The 20,207-nt window shown below is 32.6% G+C and overlaps 1 protein-coding gene across 1 annotated transcript in view; it reads right to left on the reverse strand.

Moving 5' to 3' along the window:
• Positions 1-20,207, reverse strand: part of COL24A1 (collagen type XXIV alpha 1 chain) — a 288,275-nt gene that overhangs the window by 87,037 nt on the left and 181,031 nt on the right. The window contains exons 33-38 of the mRNA XM_039838730.1: positions 14,501-14,554; positions 12,233-12,286; positions 7,593-7,646; positions 7,077-7,130; positions 5,688-5,741; positions 5,425-5,532 (exon numbers count right to left, since the gene is read on the reverse strand). Coding sequence (XP_039694664.1) covers positions 5,425-5,532; positions 5,688-5,741; positions 7,077-7,130; positions 7,593-7,646; positions 12,233-12,286; positions 14,501-14,554 — 378 coding nt within the window. The remainder of the gene's footprint in view (positions 1-5,424; positions 5,533-5,687; positions 5,742-7,076; positions 7,131-7,592; positions 7,647-12,232; positions 12,287-14,500; positions 14,555-20,207) is intronic.

Genomic DNA, 20,207 nt, shown 5'->3' on the forward strand with positions numbered 1-20,207 from the left:
GTCCCCACTAGAATGTGGAGCCCAGTCAGGAGGCCAACTTAACTTCAGAGATCAGCCAGCCCTACCTCTGCCTCAGAATATGAGTAGGGACCTCGCCCAACTGGAGACCCCAGTAGTAAGCTGTACTTGCCCACAAATGCTACCAGCTGACCCATCCAGTATCCCAAGCTAAGCAGACTGGTGACGCTCTCTCTCTGCCAAAACAAATCTGTAATGTCTGAAAGAGGAGACTGCTTATTCAAATGCTCAAATACCAATGTAAGGATACAAGGATTATAAAGAATCAAGTAAATGTAACAATACCAAAATAAAGTAATAAAGCTTCCTTGATTAGTCCTAAACTAATAACTGACACTGAAGAAATGGAAATCTATGAACTGCCTGACAAAGAATTCAGAATAATCCTCTTAAAGAAGTTCGGTGAACTATAAGGCACACAGAAAACTAAATGAAATTAGGAAAACAATGCTTGAACAAGGTGAGAAGTTCGACAAAGTAATAGAAACCATAAAAAAATCCTAGAGGTGAACAATACAATGACTGAACCAAAGAATTCAAAAGAGAGCTTCAACAATGGACTTAAACAAGCGGAAGAAAAATATCAGTGAACTAGAAGGACAAGTTATTTGAAATCATCCAGAGGAATAAGAAAAAGAGTGTAGAAAGCCTATGATATATAGAGGATAGTACCAAATTAAACTATATGCATTATGGGAATACCAGAAGGAGAAGAAAAAGAGAAAGGAGCAGAAAGTCTATTTAAAGATATAATAGCTGAAAATGTCACAAACTTGGGGAGATAAATAGACATCTAGATTCTTGAGGCACTAAGGACCTGATATAGGTTGAATTTGAGAAGGGTTACTTTGAGACAGATTATAATTAAAGTGTCAAAAGTCAAAGTCAAAGAAAGAATTTTGAAAGTAGAAACAGAAAGTTACTCATCACATACAAGAGATCCCCCCTAAAACTACATGGAGTTTTCTCAGCAGAAACTTTGCATTTCCAGGAGACAATGAAATACCTTCAAAATATTGAAAGAAAAAACCCCTGTTACCCAAGAATACTATACCTTGCAAAGCTGTCCTTCAGAAACAAAGAGTGATAAAGACTTTTCCTCCTTCCAAAAAGCTAGAGTTTACCACCATTAAACCTGTCTCTTAAGAAATGCTAAAGAATATTTTTCAAGATGAAATAAAAGGATATAACTAATGTAAAAATATACGAATGCGTAAAACCCATTGGCAAAGATAAATATATATTCATATTCTCTAATACTATAATGATAATGTGCAAATTACAACTCTAGTTTAAAAGTTGAAAAACAAATGTATGAAATAACTATAACTACAATAATTTGGTACCGGTTACATAACATAAAAAGATATAAACTGTAACATTAAATGTGAAATGTGAAAGAGGAGAAAGAAGTAAAAGTGTAAAGTTTCTGCATGCTATCAAAGTTGTTATCAGTTTGAAATAGGATGTTATATTTTATGTGAGTCACAAAGAAAAAACATGTAGTAGATATACAAAATTATGATAAAAGAGTCAAGGTATACTGCTACAAAAATTTGCAAAGTCAAAAAGGAAGGTAGCAAGAGAGGAAAGCAAGGAAGAAATGATTTACAAAAGTCAGCAATTAACAAAACAGCAATAGAAATCTCTAACTTGTCAATAATTGATTTAATCGTAAATGAATTAAATTCTCCAATCAAAAGTCCTAGAATGTCTGAATGGATAAAGCAACAAGACCCAATTACACACTGCCTACAAGAGGCTGACTTAAGTTTTATGGATACACAAAGACTGAGAGTAAAGGTATGGGAAAAGATATTTTAAGCAAAAGAAAGCAAGAATAGCTACACACATAAGATAAAACATACTTTAAACTAAAAGCAGTCACAAGAGAAAAAGAAAGTCATTATATAATAATGAAGGGGTCAATTAATGAATAATACATACTAATTATAAATATTTATGCACCAAACTTTGGAGCACCTAACATATAAAGTAAACACTAACAGAAATAAAAAGAGAAATAAAGAGCAATATAATAATAGTTGGGAACTTTAACACCTCTATCTGCAATGGCTAGATTATCCAGACAGAGAACCAATAAAGAAACTGATTTTGAACACTCCAGATCGAATGAACCTAACAGACAGATACAAAATATTCCACTGAACAGCAGTAGAATACATATTCTTCTCAAGTTCACATAGGACATTTTCAAGGATAGATTATATGTAGGGCCATGATATAAGTTTCAACAAATTCAGGAAGATACAAATTATATCAAATATCTTTTCTGATCACAGTAAAATAAAACTAAAAATCAACAACAGGAGAAAAGCTGGAAAACTCACAAATGTATGGAAATCAAAAAACATTCTCAACCAATAGATTAAAAAAGAAATCAAAAGGGAAAGAAAAAATATCTTGAGACAAAAAGGAAACACAACATACCAAAACTTATGAGATGCATTAAAACTGTTCTAAGTAGGAAGTTCATAGTTATAAATGCCTGTATCAAAAAAGGGAAAGATCTCAAATAAAGAACTTAACTTTATACCTCAAAGAAGTAGAAGAAGAAGAACTAAGGCCAAAGTTAGCAGAAGGAAGGAAATGATAAAGATTAGGAAAGAAATAGGTAAAATAGAGACTGGAAAAACAATAGAAAAGATTAACAAAACTAAGAGTTGGTTTTTTGAAATGATAAACAAAAGTGACAAACTTTTAGCTAGACTTACCAAGAAAAAAGAGAGCACAAAAATTGAAAGAGGAGACATTATAAATAATGGCACAGAAAAACAAATGATCATAAGAGACTACTATATACAGTGATTTTCCAACAAATTGGAAAACCTAAAAGAAATGGATACATTCCTGGACTCTTACTAACTACCAAGACTGAATCATGAAGAAATAGATAATCTGAAAAGACAAATAAGGAATAAGGAGATTGAATCAGTAATGAGAAACCTCTCAACAAAGAAAAACCCAGGTTTCATTGATTAATTCTATCAAAAATTTAAAGAATTAATGTTAATCTTTCAAAAATTTCTTCGAAATTTTGAATAGAAGGGAATGCACCCAAGCTCATTTTATGAGGCCAGCTCTACCCTGATAACAAAACCAGACAAGGACACTACAAGAAAAAAATTTGCAGGCCAGTACCCTGATAATAGATGCAAAAATCTTCAATAAAATATTAGCAGACCAAATTCAACAATACAGTTGAATCTTGAAAACTACAGGTTTGAAATGTGTGGGCCCATTTATATGCAGATTTTTTAAAATAAATATAAAGTCAGCCCTCTGTATCCCTGGGTTTTGCATCCAGGTATTCAATCAACCACAGGTCGAAACCAGTATTTTTGATCCATGATTGGGAATTCACAGATTCAGAGGGATGACTACACATTATTCTATGCGATTTTTTATAAGAGATTTGAGTATCCACAGGTTTTGGTATCTGTGGTGGGGAAAGGATTCCTGGAACAAATCCCCTGCGGATACTGAGGGACCGTAGTTAAGTTCTGGGGGAGTCAAAAGTTACACACAGATTTTCAGCTGTGCAAGAGGTTGGTGCCCTTACCACCCATATTGTTCAAGGGTCAACTGTATATTAAAAAAATCATACTCTATGATCAAGTGGGATTTATTTCAGGGATTCAAGTATGATTCAACATCTTAATCAATGTCATATACCACATTCATAGAATTAAAGATAAAACCACATAATCATCTCAATAGATGCAGAAAAAGCATTTGACAAAATTCAATGAACTTTTATGATAAAAACTCTCAATAAATTGGGTTTAGAAGAAATTAATCTTAACATAATAAAACCAAACATGACAAACCCACAGCTAACATCATACTCAAAAGTGAAAGGTTGAAGGCTTTTCTTTTAAGACTAGGAGCAAGACAAGGATGCCCACGCTCACCACTCCTCTCTAACACAGTACTAGATGTCCTAGCCAGAGTAATTAGGCATGAGAAAAAAAAAAGGTATCTGAATCAGAAAGGAGAAAGTAAGTCTGTTTGTAGATAACATGATCTTAATATATAGAAAACCTTAAAGACTCCACCGAAAACTGTTAGAATTAATAAAGGATTTCAGTAAAGCTGTAGACAAAAAAAATCAACTTACAAAACCTCATCACATTTCCACACACTAATAACGAAAATGATCTGAAAAAGAAAACAATCTCATTAACGATAGCATCAAAAACAATAAAATACTTAGAAATAAATACAACCAAGGAGGTGAAATATCTCTCCACTGAAAACTATCAGACATTGATGAAAGAAATTGAAGATGACATAAATAAATGGAAAGAGATATCATGTTCACAGATAAAGAATTAATATTGCTAAAATGTCCAAAGTCATCTATAGATTCAATGCAATCCTTATCAAGATTCCAACAGCATTTTTTACAGAAATAGAAAAAAATAACACTAAAATTTGCATGGAACCACAAAAGACCCACAAAAGCCAAAACAATCTTGAGAAAGAAAAACAAAGCTGGAGGTATTATGCTTTCTAATTTCAAACTGTACCAATACAAAACTATATTAATCAAAACAGTATGGTACTGGCATTAAAACAGATATATAGACCAATGAAAAGGAATCAAGAGCCCAGAAATAAACTAATGCATACATTATCAACCAATATTTGAAAAACTATGGTGTATATTTTTTATATATATAGTTTATATATACAATGGAATATTATTTAGCTATATGAAGAAGGAAATTCTGCCATTTCCAACAACATGGATGGACCTTGAAGGCATTATGCTATGTGAAATAGGTCAGACAGAGAAAGACAAATACTGCATGATCTCACATATAAGTGTTATCTAAAAAAACTCAACTCATGGAAACAGAGATTATACAAATTTATATTAGGAGATAAATAAATTATGGGGGATCTAATACACAACATAGTGATGACTGTATGCTTGAAGGTAGCTAAGAGAAAAAACCTTTATTCCCAGCACACACACACAAAAGGTAACTATTTTAGGTGGAGGATATGTTAACTAACCTTATTATGGTAATCATTCAGCGATATATACGTATATCAAATCATCACGTTATATACCTTAAACTTACATATTATGTGTCAATTATATCTCTATAAAGTAGAAGGAAAAAAAATAAAGTTAAATGGCTTATGTGACACATGGAAAAAGTGTCTTTCCTCCTTGGATGTTAGGTAGGCTGATAATCACTCCCTGGTTTGTCTCTCTTTCAAGCCACAGTTCCAACCTCCAATTACTCAGCAGACGAATAAGGGGGGCGGTCAGAGAGAGAGAGAGAGTGTGTGTGTGTGTGTGTGTGTGTGTGTGTGTACATAGACGTCTGAGTTCACTGAGTATTTGAAAATAAACCCAGCAGTACTCACCGGAGGGCCTATTAAACCGGGTCTACCCAAGGGCCCTGCAGTCCCTGGTAAGCCCATCTCTCCTTTTTCTCCATCTTCTCCAGGAAGTCCCCTTCCTCCTGGGTTCCCCTGTAATCCAGTAAAATTTTTTAAGAAAGGAAAAGTAATGAAATACGTATATCACACAATAGGCAGATTTTTCTTTAGAATATAATAATAGTTTTATGTATTACTTTAATGATTTAACAAAAATATCTATACATAATGATAAAAATATAATTTACCTTTAATCCATCTTTTCCTTGGAGACCTTCTTCTCCAGGAGCTCCTGGTTCACCCTATTTTGTAGCAGAAACAATAAGATTTATTATTTTGCTAAATAATTTTTTTTGCCCCTGGTATCTATAGAAAGTAGCAGGTTTGTGTACATTTATTCTTACTTCTATTTTATTTATAAGAAATATCAGACAGTATAATAAGCATGATTTAATTTTCCCAGAATAGCTCTGAAGATAATTTAAAGAGTCATAGTGTTGTAAATTCAAATATAAGATGGTCCCAGAATATGAATAACTTTTAGATAATAAAAGGTAACATATTCATTTGGTAACTCTGGAAATTTATACAGCTAGACCTGTGTTTCTGAGTTCAAGGACCATTAAACACTGCATCTCACAAAACTATATAGTACCTTGCTGTACTGAATCAACATGGATTAATACAACTCAATTTAGTTAAATTCAGTGTACCTGATTTTTAGAGTTTGTATTTTCTCTCTTATAGAGAAGCAAAAATGAAGTCTCTGGTACATCAAGAAGCTATCTCTAGATACAGAGCTTATAGAAATGATAGAGCCAGCCTTTATGAAGCTAAAAAGGTAGTACTTGCTCCCTTGCTACCCAAACTATTTAAAAGCACGTTAATCAGTGTGTCTTCACAGTTGTCCCACCACTGGCACTCCCATTACTCTGATCTCACACTTTCTGCTACTCTGAAAAAAAAAAAAAAAAAACAGGGAAAATGAAAAAGAAACTGGATGAAAAATATTTCTCTGTACTTTGAATTCTAGTAAAAAAAAAAAGGTCACAAAATTATCTAGGGCACTCTTATATTGGGAAAAAAATTTACCACAGATCAAATTAAAGCCTGTCTACATTAGAATAACTTCTGTAAGCTATCTAATTACTGCTTCCAATTATTTCCTTGAATCTTGTTAACCTTGCATGACTAGTGTTCTGTTGCTGTTTTTTAAAACATAAATTAGATTTAAATAGTTTGTCTGTCTTGTTAGGTCAGGAAATATCCTGAGAGTTGATTGTGAGTATTTGTGAATTTCTTCTTAATGCTAACATTAATGACAATCACAGTGACTCCTCACATTTGCAAAGGGTTCTGCAGAGAACACCTGATTCTGAGTAAACGATGTATAAAGTTAGGACTCTAAATGCTATTAAATTAAAATGTGGACAGAGTTTGGCATGTGGCTTTGAAATTATGGATTAAAGACAAAAATTTTTCTATAATGCACTAGAAAGGTTTATTATGCAATTTTTCAAATCTTCAGGCCAAGTTTTGAGTCTCTGTAATAGGTGGGCAGGGCATTAAAATGGTTTCTAGTAGGTACTTACCGAAAACCCCAGTTTCTCAATGACTATTGCCCATTAGGCACTTACCCGTAACCCTGGTTCCCCTGCAACTCCAACACTGCCTGCAGGTCCAATATCTCCCTGAAGAAACAAAGGGGAAGAGTAAACTCTTTCCTGCTAAAACTGCATGTCTAATAATTATGGAAGGCATATCATGAGGATAGGGGCTCCAAAAACCACTTCTCATTTCTTTGCTCCAGATTAATTTATTGATACTTGGCCCCATTAGCTCTATCATTTGTATCCCTTCCCTCATATATAATCTATCTATATATATGTATATGATATATAACTTTATATTTTTTATATATCATAGATGTATATCTGTTATATACATGTTATTTGTATATATGTATAGAAATCTGTATATGTATATACAGATAATATTTTTCTGACCAATATTTTTTCTCATTTGAGAACACTTTCTGTTTTTTATGCTGTACTTCATCTGCTTTCAAGACGATTTTGCCAAAATGTGGCAAACGGTGGGGATTCAATCGTGAAAGTCTGGAGAACTTCCCTTTTACTATTTAGGAAGGTTACCTTTGCACCTGGCTCTCCTTGCAGACCAGATTCTCCTTCAATACCTGAAGGTCCCTAGAACAGAATGATTTGACACATGGTTTGTACACATTCTTTCACCAATTACAAAAAAGCAGTAACAACATCATAAGATGGTGGTAATTTTCAGCCCAAGGTTGAGATATCTGTGTCCAGGAAAGATTCTTTGATGTCTGCTCCTTTATAAACTTAATGGCACAAAACCAGATGATTTCTAGGACCTTTTTTTTTTTTTAATGGTTTAAATGCCAAAACAACATAACCTAAAATCAAGACTTTTAAGTCCAGTTTCTTTTAATTTTTTCCTCTCATCCTTTAATTCTTGGTCAAAGACAAACTACCTTCCATTTCCTCTTCTATTTTTCTATTCTCGGATTCTTACTATTCTATTTTCTTCCTTCCCATTCATTTCTGTTGAGCCCCTCAGAACTCACTTCCTTTAAAAATTCAGTTTTCTTTATTGGTTTTATAAAATATGCCACAAAAGAAGATAAATTTCTTCACATTATAAAACTATATCTGTCTATCTATGACATTTATTCTACTCTTTCCTTTTATGTTGGGTCCAGTTGGGAAGCTTTTGGTTCCTTTTACCTTGAAAACATGCAACTTCTTGCAACCAGTGGCTATTTTTCTTTTTTTTTTTTGAAAAAAATTCATTTATTTTTATGTAAACATATACAATTATATCTTTGTATATTCAATAAGATATATATACACATATATACATATATATCAATCATCTCATCTGAATTTTTCTTTTTTTTCCCCTCTCCCCTCTCTTCCTGTCCCCTACCCTCTGGAAACCACTAGTCCGTTGTCCATGTCCATGAGATTCTGTTTGTTCAGTGGCTATTTCTAGGTCTCGATCATCTACAATTGCTGTTGTACTTGTTTTTTTTGCTGTTGTTTTTATTTTGTCTCTTGGAGATATTTATCTTGTTTTTGAGCATGCTTTGCATTTCCCTCCCTGCTCTCCTTGCTCCCCTTTCTCTTCTTTTCTGTCCTTCTCTCTCTCTCACTCTAAGTGTGTGTAATGTATGTGTGTGTATATGCTATAAATGCTATATATACATATATTTATGTAGATGTACAATTATAAACAAACACATACATTATGTAGTCTATAATTCCCATGATTTTGGAATAGAGGGGTGTTTAAAGTATTAGTTCACAATACTACCTTGACCAAAAGTTTTCTGTTTGCTTTCTATATTTCAGAGATTCTTTAACAGTTCTGATTCATGGGTGATAAGCTTTTTAAAAATTATTACAGATTAAAACATTACTTATGTCATGTCAGATGAAAGGAAATCCGGTTTTCCATTTTGACTTAGCTTCTGCAATCATTTTCACTTTGCTTTTTTCAAAACAAAACCACACACACACACACACACACACACACACACACACTGCTTCATTGGTACAGACGGCAGACAGACTTATAATAAAAAGCCTCGGTCCCATTCCTCAGAGGCAACTATTTTATAAAACAGTTTTCGTTTTTAGACCTCTTAGCAGTTACTTCTTTAATTCAGAAGGTATACCTTTACTTCTTGATGTATCACCTTGATAAAGTTTAGTTCCATTATACTCTCTCTGTTTTACCATCATTTCACTAAGTTTTCATAGTTATGTTACTTAATTTTTTCTGTTGGTTACCTTCGTGACTTCTTTACTATTATGAGAGGCAATATAGTATAGTACTTGAGAGGAAGGACTATGAAGTAAGATTGCCTGGGTTGCTTCTCTGCGTCAGTAATTACAGAATTTAAAATTCCACTCTAAAATTAAAATTCTGTCTCGAGTGAGAATTCCAATTCTTTCAGTACTTCTATATCAAAATTGCTTTTAATATCATAGTCCTCTCCCAGTCCCTAATTTCTCCCAATCTGTCATCTCCTTTTGGCTTCTTTTACTCTTTTCTTGTGTTAAATCCAATAGCTGATATTCTGACCTCGTACCTATATTCTTATACCAATCCTGAATTAGCACTTAAATCATTTTTTCCATTTATATTCCCAGTTGAATATTGCTTGAAAAAATAACACACTTATGCAAAGTAGCACCATTACATGTTGAGAGGCACAGTGGCTAAGAGAATGGGTTATGGAAAGAGATTGTTTAAATTTAAATGTAGGCTCTACTACTACAAGCTATTGCTGTTGAGTAAGTTACTTAACCATTTCATGTCTTAGTTTCCTCATCTGTAGAATGAGGGTAACAACTGCATCTATCTCATAGAGTGCTGTGATAATTCATTAATATGGCAAAGCATATAAATAAGCTAGTCACACAGAAAATGCTCCATAATTATTCGCTATTACTGTCCATTATTATTAATATAATGCAAATTCACAGTCTCCTACTTCAGTTTGACTTTTAGTAAGGTATACACGCTCTTTTACTTGTCTTTTGTCATTTCCCTTTTCCGTTATCTTCAACCACTCTTGTAAATCAGCATATTTTCCTCAACTGACTTTCTCAACCTCTAATACTTATCACAACAGAATTCTTGTCTTCTACTCTGTTAAAAAAAACTTCAAGTTATGAGGCATGACTTCTCTCAGCTTTCTTTAGGCTCAGAGGGTACAGATTAGTATAGGTTATCAGCATTACCTCTTGAGTCAAATGTGGATTCAAAGCCAGGTTCTGCTACTTGTTAACCATTTGTTTTGGAAACATTAGCAGATTATGACCTTAACCTTCTTAACATTCTTCATTGGTCTCAGAAAAGGATATTACCATGCATCCTGTTGTACAACCTGCAACTCTGGGATCAATATATTACTTCTCTTTTCCCTTTACTTCCCATATTCCACAAATATGCAGGTTCTATAGAATTTATAAACAAACGCTTCTCAAATCCATCCTCTCTTTTCCTTTTCTATGCCTACGACTTTAGTTCAGACTGTCAAGATTCTTTGCCTGGATGAATGCAACAAGCTTTTAGTAGATCTACATGTCTTCACTTTGGCTTTCTAAAATACAACTTCCATGTGACTGAAGGAGTTATCCTCCAAATATACAAATCGGACTTTATCACTGCCTTGCTTATACTCTACAATTACTTATAAAAGCACAGAACATAAAAATTCAAACTTCTTAACAGAGTACACAAGACTTTTCATAATCTATTTCATCTATAACTTCACTCCTTGCTTTGATTTTAAGCATCAAAGAATCCATATTGTCTCATGTTTGCATGTTCCTGCTCAAAATAACCCTTTTCCTGGAATTCCCTTCTCCTTATTCCCTCTTTTCATATGGCTAACTTTCCTCATTTCTTAAAACTCATCTCATTTCCTGCCCATCTCCACCGCCCCAAGTCTTCTTCTTCCCTTTACCCATGTGAAGTGCTCCTAAATTGCCTTGTGAATATCTCAATAATTGGGTCTAACACACTGCAACATAATGATCTTTTATATGATTATGCTCTGGAATAGATTATAAATTCCTAAAGGAGTCAGGGACCATATCTCAGCCATCCTTTTATTACCAGCAGATACACAGTGCAGAGCAAAAGTATGGCATAATCATGGAATTAAAAATGGGTCAACAAATCTGGAATACAGAGAGGAGGAGAAAAGTTTTATTGGGATGTGGTTGAATAGGCCTGGAGAGTTAGACAATATGGAAAAATTATTTATCATGTTATGAAACTGATATTTTGGTAAAGGCTATGAGAGCCATTGAAAATTTTCAATGAGAGGAATGATATGACAAAGATAACTGGCAACAAGTAGCTAAGGAATGATGGGAGTAAGGGAAGACGTGGGATAAAAGTGGAGGACTAGAGCACTTGGCAATAGTGATGAAAAGGAAAGGTTAGAAGTCTAGGATGACTCAGTTTTGGATTCTTGAGTAAAAGAGTTATTTTTCAGTGAGATAGGAATAAAAAGAAAAAGAACAGTGGAAAAGTGATGGGTTAGGTTTAGATAGTTTGAATTTCAAATGTTTGTGGGATATCTAGGTACATATGTAAAAGATGACAGGAAATCAAGAGCTGGAACTGAAGAGAGAGGCATGAGTTAGAGTTATCCAACTGAGAGCTATCAGAATAATACTGATAAATAAAGTTGCCATTACAATATGACTACTAAGCTGAGGAAGAAGAAAGAGACTTTCTCATAAAGACTGAGAAAGGCTAATCAGAAGGTAAAGAGCAGAACCAAGAGACAGTAGTTTCATAGAAGCCAAGGAAGGAGAGAATTTACGTCTAACTCATTTAGTGCTAAAGTTAACAAACAACAGAATTATAACAACTGTGGTTTATTATTCTAAAATATATCCTGAATAGGACTCACTTCTCAATAGTCTTCTATAAAAGAGATATAACATCTTGGAGTGAAGGGCTACCAGGTTAAACTCTCAATAAGTGAAAGGAAAGTTTTATTCACTTTTTGTTCTATTATCAAAATGAGCTGTTAAGAGAATTTCATATGTGTAAAAACAGTTATCCTGCTTTTAATGGATTTTAGGCTTTATTTCCTAATATAAAACAAAATTCTATAGAATTATTCTTCATAATATATATCTAATATATTAACTATACCTTAGAGGAGTCTTATAAAAATTATTGAGCACTGATGAACTAACAAGAAAGAGCCCCTCAAAATTACCTCAGCACCTATTTCTCCAGGAGGTCCAGCATCACCTTGCAGTCCACGTGGTCCCTATATTAAAATAAAATTTAAAATAATCTTAGAATCAAAGTTTATTAATATATGCATCTAAATATGGAATTTATAAGATTGTAATATAATACATAATACATTTATGAATGTATTACTTTACTTTTGTATGAAAATTATATCTTTAGTTGCTACATCTATGTTTCTCTTGTGAATAATATTAAGTTATACTTGGAATCAAAAGAAAAGGCAAGAAAAAAGGACAGTACCATTCATTCTGTCATTCTCTAATTTACTCACTCATTCAATAAACATTTATCAAATGCCTAATAAATGTGAAAAATTGTGCTAAGGGCTTTCAAAAGTTACTTAATGGGTATGATAATTATAGATTTATTCGGTATTCCTGGAAACTGAGGAGCACTACATGAATCAGTTTTGCATTATTTAGACTTTTTTTTTTTGCAAATGTGATGAAAATCAAGATTAGAGGTCAGCAAATATTTTCCTAAAGGGCTAGATAATAAATATTTCAGGCTTGTGGATCATGTGGAATTTATGTCACATATGTAAACACTGCTGTTGTAACAAGAAAACTGCCACATATACATAAATGAATGGTTGTAGTTGTGTTTCAACAGAACTTTATTTACAAAAGTAGTGACTGGCCTGAGGGCTATAGTTTGCTCTAGATACACAGTTTTGCCTACACACTTCTAAAGAAATCTAAGATTGTCATGAAGATTTTAAGATAGGGCTAAACTAAGTTATATATTTAATTTTCCTCTCACCTCCTTCAGTCTCCTCTGGAGTCCATTCCTCTTCTACCAATATTTATTAAATGTTGATTTCTTCAAAGTTCAGCCTTAGATCCTTTTCTTTTCTCACTCTTTTACTCTCTACCTAGGCCAGTGACTTCAATATTTTTAATTTCAGTACATTTCTCTGCTCTGAGTTCCATATTTAATTGCTAACTTCTTATTTCTCAAAGGCACTTCTAATTTAACATAGCTAAACTGATTTTATAATCTTCCATTTTCGAACCTTGCTTTCTGTTAGTATTCTCAGTTTCAGTAAATGATATAATTATCTCATTAATTCTTCAAACCAGAAACTTAGGAATCATACACAAAATACAGAGAAAACCGAGAAGGATTTAGTTTGATAAAGTCAACAGATTATCTAAGATTCTTTAAATGCAAAGAATTATATATATGATCAATTCTTTATTGTTTAGAGAGCTTATATCATAGGTTAAACATGGAAAGGAGGAAATGAATACAGTTTGGTAAGAATAATTCTTTGACTTTTAGAATTTTCCACTTGCTACTAGCTAAATGAGTTATGCAAAGGCCACCTGAAAACCTCTGTGTCGACTGATGGATAAGATGAGGCCAGTAGTTTGAAAGACTGTATTGTATTGCAATTCTTAGAAGCACGTTACAACATATTACATCTGATACCACCCCAGAAGAATGACTTCACAGTAAATAAAGAATAAATTTTGAGAAAGTAAGTGTGACAAGGTCTTTCCTTTTTGCAATTCATTTTCCATGGAAACTATAATTTAATCACATTTATAAAAGTGCAATATACATTTTTGTATTATTGATGTAACAACATTTCTTTCATGTCTATATATTCCAGTCAATCAGATATAGACTTTGGCTTCTCTACATGGTCTTTTATATAGAGTTGGCTGAATAAATGTTTGTGTGTGTGTGCGTGTGCGTGTGTGTGTGTGTTGGTATAATAATTATAACACTATCAGCAAGTCATTCAGAAATTCAATAAAACAGAGTTATTTTTGTTGAAAATAGAAATATGTGAAGTGTTAACAGTTCCAGAAAAACATGACTAAATTTTACTACATGAAACCAGGAAGGCATTCAAGACCATGTTCACAGCAAAATATTCATTCTATGTTCTATATCTTAACAGTGTCAATGTCAATATTGACAATATTAATATCCTAGTTGTGATATGTATTGTACTATAGTTTTGTAATATGTTATAGGAAACTAGCTAATGGGTACGTAGGATGTCTCTATATTATTTCTTATAACTGCACGTTATACTATAATTACCACAAAATAAAAAGTTTGATTTAAAAAAAATTCATTCTATATAATTAGGTGTCCGTGATAAATGCTGCTTTCAGAAACATACCTGCCAAAGCACAAGAAGGCAATAATAACAAAGATAAATGTATACTATGAGAAAAACACAATTAGAAAAGTATAAAGATAAACTTACTGGTTCTCCTGCAAGTCCCCTATCTCCTATACTTCCAGGAGGTCCTTGTAAACCCTGAAAAAACAAAAGCAAAACTTGAAAAAAAAGTGACTTTTGAAATGTTTTAGTCAGTTCCCCTACTTCACTTTTCCTTCACAATCCTCCCACCTAACTTTTCTCTTTTCTTTTTCTTCTCTTCTATGGAAAAATATATATAACATAAAATTTACCATTTTAACAATTTTTAAGTGTATAGTTCTGTGGTATTAAATACATTCACATTGTGTGCTATCAGCACCACAATCTATCTTTAAAACATTTTATCCTTCCAAACTGAAACTCTATACCCATTAAATGACTCTCTATCACCCTCCTCCATACCCCTGGCAACCACCATTCTACTTTCTGTCTCTGAATTGGACTATTTTTGATAACTTACATAAGTGGAATCATACAATGTTTGTTCTTTTGTGTCTGACTTATTTCACATAGCATAACATCTTTAAGGTCTATCCATGTTGTAACATGTGTTAAGACTTCCTTTTTAAGGTTGTGTAATATTTCACAGTACATATATAACATTTTATTAACCATTCATCTGGTAATGGACACTTGAGATTTCTACCTTTTTGCTACTGTGAATAATGTACCTGTAAACAGTAATTAACAAATATCTGTTTGAGTCCCTACTTTCCATAATTTTGGTTATATACCTAAAAGTGAAATTGATGGATCATATGGTAATTCAATGTTTAACTGAGGAACCACCAAACTGTTTTCCATAGAAGTCCCACCATTGTACATCTTCTTTGGAGTAATGTCTATTCAAAGCTTTTGCCATTTTTTTTTGCCATATTTTTGCCATATTTTTTTTTGCTGTCAAATGTAGTTCTTTATATCTATGCATATTATTATATTTAATCTCCATTCCTGTATAGTGTCAAATAATTACCTAGAATTATTTTAAATTTAGATTTTTAATAACTTTAATATTGATATTAAAAGTGTTTTTTTTCCAAAAATAATATTCCTGTGATGTGTTAATAAGCATGATTTATGCCCTTAAAACCTGGCAAAGCACAGGGGCCTCAGGACCTAGATGACCAAAAATGACCATATTAGACCTCTCCAACTTCTTTTTCCTCCCCATTTTTACACCATGCCATCTATGGTACCACAGAATTGAGTCTTAGGTATGGGGATATAGTCTAAAATGGTATATAAAATTTTAAGTCAAATTCCAGATCTTCTTTGATTCTCCCATTCAAAGGTTTACTGAGCACATACTATGCAACAGACAATGGTGACTACTAATGATATATAAAATACCACCTTTGTCTATTTGCAATTTGCCTCTTCTACATCATTGACTTCAGGAAGGTTGGCAACTATGCAGTGGATCACAACTACTATTTTATCTTAAAACTAAAAGCTAATAGAAAAATATGACATTAAATGAGAAGTAGAGATATTCAAAATTCCTAGCAACATACAATCTTCTAAGTTATAATCACCAATATTATATTTAGTTATGTATGGTTCCTGGATTACAGAAAGAGAGATATATAAAATCATAAATGGCCTAAGATGGCCATATGACTAAGGCCATCTTTCAGTCATGAAAATTATATGTTACCTATTACTGCAGGCTTCTAAATCAAGAGACATAATGAACATAAGGGATGCCTCTGTGCCTGGTATGCCAACTGAAATATACAGCAACAGTTTAGAATCTTAAATAATGTCTACCCAGTTTGCTTTGTAAAGTGTGTCTGCACATAATATCAAGCTTAATATATACTTTAAATGTTGTTAATGGTGCATAAAAGCTGTTTGGAAAGCTATAATATGATTTAAAATGGACTCTATTTTTATTGGAGATGAAGAAGAAAAGCATAAGCTGGCACAAAATAAAAATTCCCTTTAAGGGCTTTTCAGATGCTACTGAAAATACATCATTTATAGTACGACTCCTTGCTCTATGACCAGGAGGGTAATGACTGTTATGGTTTTTGAGAGCTATTTATTGAGAGCTTGTGTCAAGCAAATAAAAAATATCATTTGTTATAACTATGAAAGGTATCTCATTTTAAAGATATGAAAACTGAAGCTCAGAAAGGTTAAGTAATTTGTACAAAGTAAAAACAGCTAGTAAGTGGCAGAACCAATATTTGACCTCCAATATGTTTGACTCCAATGCCATGCTCTTCCACTATACTAAACTGCTTTTTAATGACTTCAACAAGGAATCCAACATTCAATGCCTTTTCCATTTTCAGTAAATACATAGAGCCATCCTCAGAGACTTTTTATGAGAATAAGCAAGGGAGCACATAAATGTGATTTCTATGGCTATGCTTTCATTGTGGGATCATGAAAACTGTGCATTTTGCTTTATTATCTGAAGAATAAAAAGAATAAATACTATATACTTTTTATATTATAAGAATTATGATATAAGTGTTTCTCAAGTATTCTTAGTTACCTCAGAGAAAGTTCTATTTAAAGAAGAAATGTTAAGAGTTTCAAATTCCCATATTGACCAAGGATCCTAATACAGATAACCAACTGATATACAGATAACTATAAACTCAGGACAAAATATTAAAAAAAAAATCTAAAGACACTGGAGAAAGACCAAAAATAGGCAAAAACTAGAGTGGAGTGGTCTACACATAGAAGAAAAGAATGTCTCCAGTTGAGTTTCTAATTTTTTAATGGCTTTTAGCCAGAGGGTAGGCCATATAGGATGGTTAGGAAAAAAAGCAGGATAGAAACCAATAGTCTTACTAGCATAGAGAACCAGAAGGCAGAATTTGGAGTGACCACAGCTGCTGGAAAGTGATGGAAAAAAGAGCCAGAGAGCTGAAGCCTCCAACTCTGAGTATAAACTCAGATTAAATCTCTTGCTGACATTTGAAGTATATGATGGTCTGGCAGACTCCAACTAGGCAAGCCAAGACTAAAAGAATTGAAAAGAGATTTCAGCATAGATTTCCACCTACCACAGAGGCTAGAGAACTTGAATTGTTACTCTAGCCAAGTTAACTGCCTGCCAATTTTTTTTTTTTTTAAAAAGCAATACTCTAAAGAAATGTAACAGAATTTGGAATCTCTAAAATTCATCATTCAAAATGTCTAAGATATAATTAAAAATTACTAGACAGAAAAATTTCCTATATTCATAAGAAATGGCAATTGATGAAAACCAAACTAAAGATTACTCAGATTCATCACACAAGGTTTTTAAAGTAGCTATTACAAATATTCCCAATATTGTATAGATAAATATGCTCATGATGAATAAACAAATCTGCAAACAAAACAAAACAAAACCACTGCAAATTACAAAACTGAAAATTAAATATCTAAAATAAAACTTAAAAATACAATATCATAAACAAAATTTCACTGAATGGGCTTAATAACTGAGCAAAGATAGAGTGCGGTTATCCAATTAAAAAAAAAATAAAATAGGAAAAAGAAAGATTGAAATACAAGTGTATAGAGCCTCAGGGACCTAAGGGATGATATCAAATGCTTAGCATGTATTTGACAGGAATCTAAGAAGGAAAGGAGAGAGAAGAGGGGATAGAAAAATATTTGAAAACACAAAGTTGAAAATTTTCAAATTTACTGAAAACAGATTTACATATACAAGAAGCTTAGCAAACCTCAAGCTGGATGAATACAAAGAAAATTCATCTAGGCACAGCATAGTGAAATTACTGAAAACCAAAGATAAAGAGAGTATCTTGAAAGCAGTCAGAGAAAAATGATACATTATATGCAGGGGAATAATGATATGTGTGGATTTCTCATCAGAAATAATGGAGAACAAAATAAAATGATATATCAATTTTGCAGAGTTGAATAAAAACAAATAAAAAAAAACTCTATCAACCCAGAACTCTAGATAGAGTGAAAATATCCTTCAAGAATGAAGATGAAATAAAGACATTCTCATAAACAAAAACTAAGAGAATTAATCACTAGCAGAACTTGACTGTAAGAAATCTAAGGGACTTTCTACAGGCAGCAGGGAAATGACACCATTTAGAAATGCAGATCTCCAGAAAGGAATGAAGAGCACCGAAAAGAGTAAATGCATAGAAAACAAACAAACAAACAAAAAAACACATTTCACTTATATTAAAGCAAAAATATTTTATTTATATTAAAGCAAAATTTTTACTTTGCAATGTGGGATTTATAATATATTTAGATGCGATACATAAAATAAGTGCAGCACAAAATACAGGATGTTGGTAAATGGGTCAATATGGTTGCAAGTTTCTTACAATTATGCTAAGTATTATACACAATCCCTGATTTATAATAGTTCAACTGACAATTTTCAACTTTATGATGGTGTGAATGCAATATGCATTCAGTAGAAATGGTACTTCGAATTTTGAATTTGATCTTTTCCTTGGCTAGTAATGTGCTGTACAATGCTCTCTCATGATGGCTGGGCAGCCGCAGTGAGCCACAGCTCCCAGTCAATAGTGCATATCATGAGGGTAAACAACCAATACCCTACAGTGTATTCAGTGCATTAGATGATTTTGCTCAACTGTAGGCTAATATAAGATAGGCTAGTATAAGCTACCATGTTAGGTAGGTTAGGTGTACTTTCCAGTTTATGACACTTTCAACTTAATGATCAATTTAACAGGCCAAAACCCCATCCTCAGTTGAGGAGCATCTCTATTATATTAACGCTTAGTAGACTATGGAAAGGTAGGATGCATACTATAAACCTTAAACCAGAGAATGGCAAACTATAGCCAAATCTGAAGCATCACCTGCTTTTGTAAAGAAAGTTTTACTGGAACAATGCCATGTTCATTCCTTTCCATACTGTCTATGGCTCCTTTTACACTATGATGACAGAGCTGAGTAGTTGTAATTGAGACAACATACAACCTACAATGCTTAAAATATTTATTTTGTGGCACTTCACATAAAAATTTTGCCGACTCTTGACCTAGACTAACCACTTGAAAATAATAATGAGAAGTATAGCAAAAAAGTAAATAGTTAAGTTAAAATGGAGTTCTCAAAATTTTTCAATGCCAAAAGAAGGCACTGAACAAAAACACCACCACAATCACAAAGGAAAAACAATCATAAAATAGATGACCTAAATGTAACCATATCATTACATTAAATGAAAATGGGCCAAATACTAAATGTCAGAGATTTTCAGAATGAATAAAGTAAGACTCACATATAAGACACTTTAAACATCAAGACTCAGATGGCTTGAAAGTAATTGAATGGAAAAGATATACCATGAAAACAGAAAGCATAAGATGGCTGGAGAGACATCAAATAGATTTCAAAACAAATAGTATTACCAGAAATAAAAGGTATTACCAGAGATAGGGAAACATTTTGTAATGATAAAAGGATCAGCTGATCAGGAAGACATAATAATTGTAAAAGTGAATACTTTAAAAACAGTTTCAAAATACATAAAGCAAAATTTGACAAAATTAAACACAGAAATGGAAATACAAAATTATAGTGGAGATTTAACCCCTTAGCTTTAAATTGAAAGACCATCAAGATAAAATAATATATAAACTGTTGAAGTTTTTATAACATTTAGAAAACCGAAAACAGTTCCTCAGGCTTTATCACCTTAATAACACAATGGATCATAGCCTTTCCTGTTGATTCTCCCTTTGAGAATGAAGATCCTGTTGATTCTCCCTTTGAG

The sequence above is a fragment of the Pteropus medius genome, unplaced genomic scaffold (genome assembly GCF_902729225.1).
Source record: "Pteropus medius unplaced genomic scaffold, Ma_sr-lr_union100, whole genome shotgun sequence".
In the NCBI taxonomy this organism is placed as follows: domain Eukaryota; kingdom Metazoa; phylum Chordata; class Mammalia; order Chiroptera; family Pteropodidae; genus Pteropus; species Pteropus medius.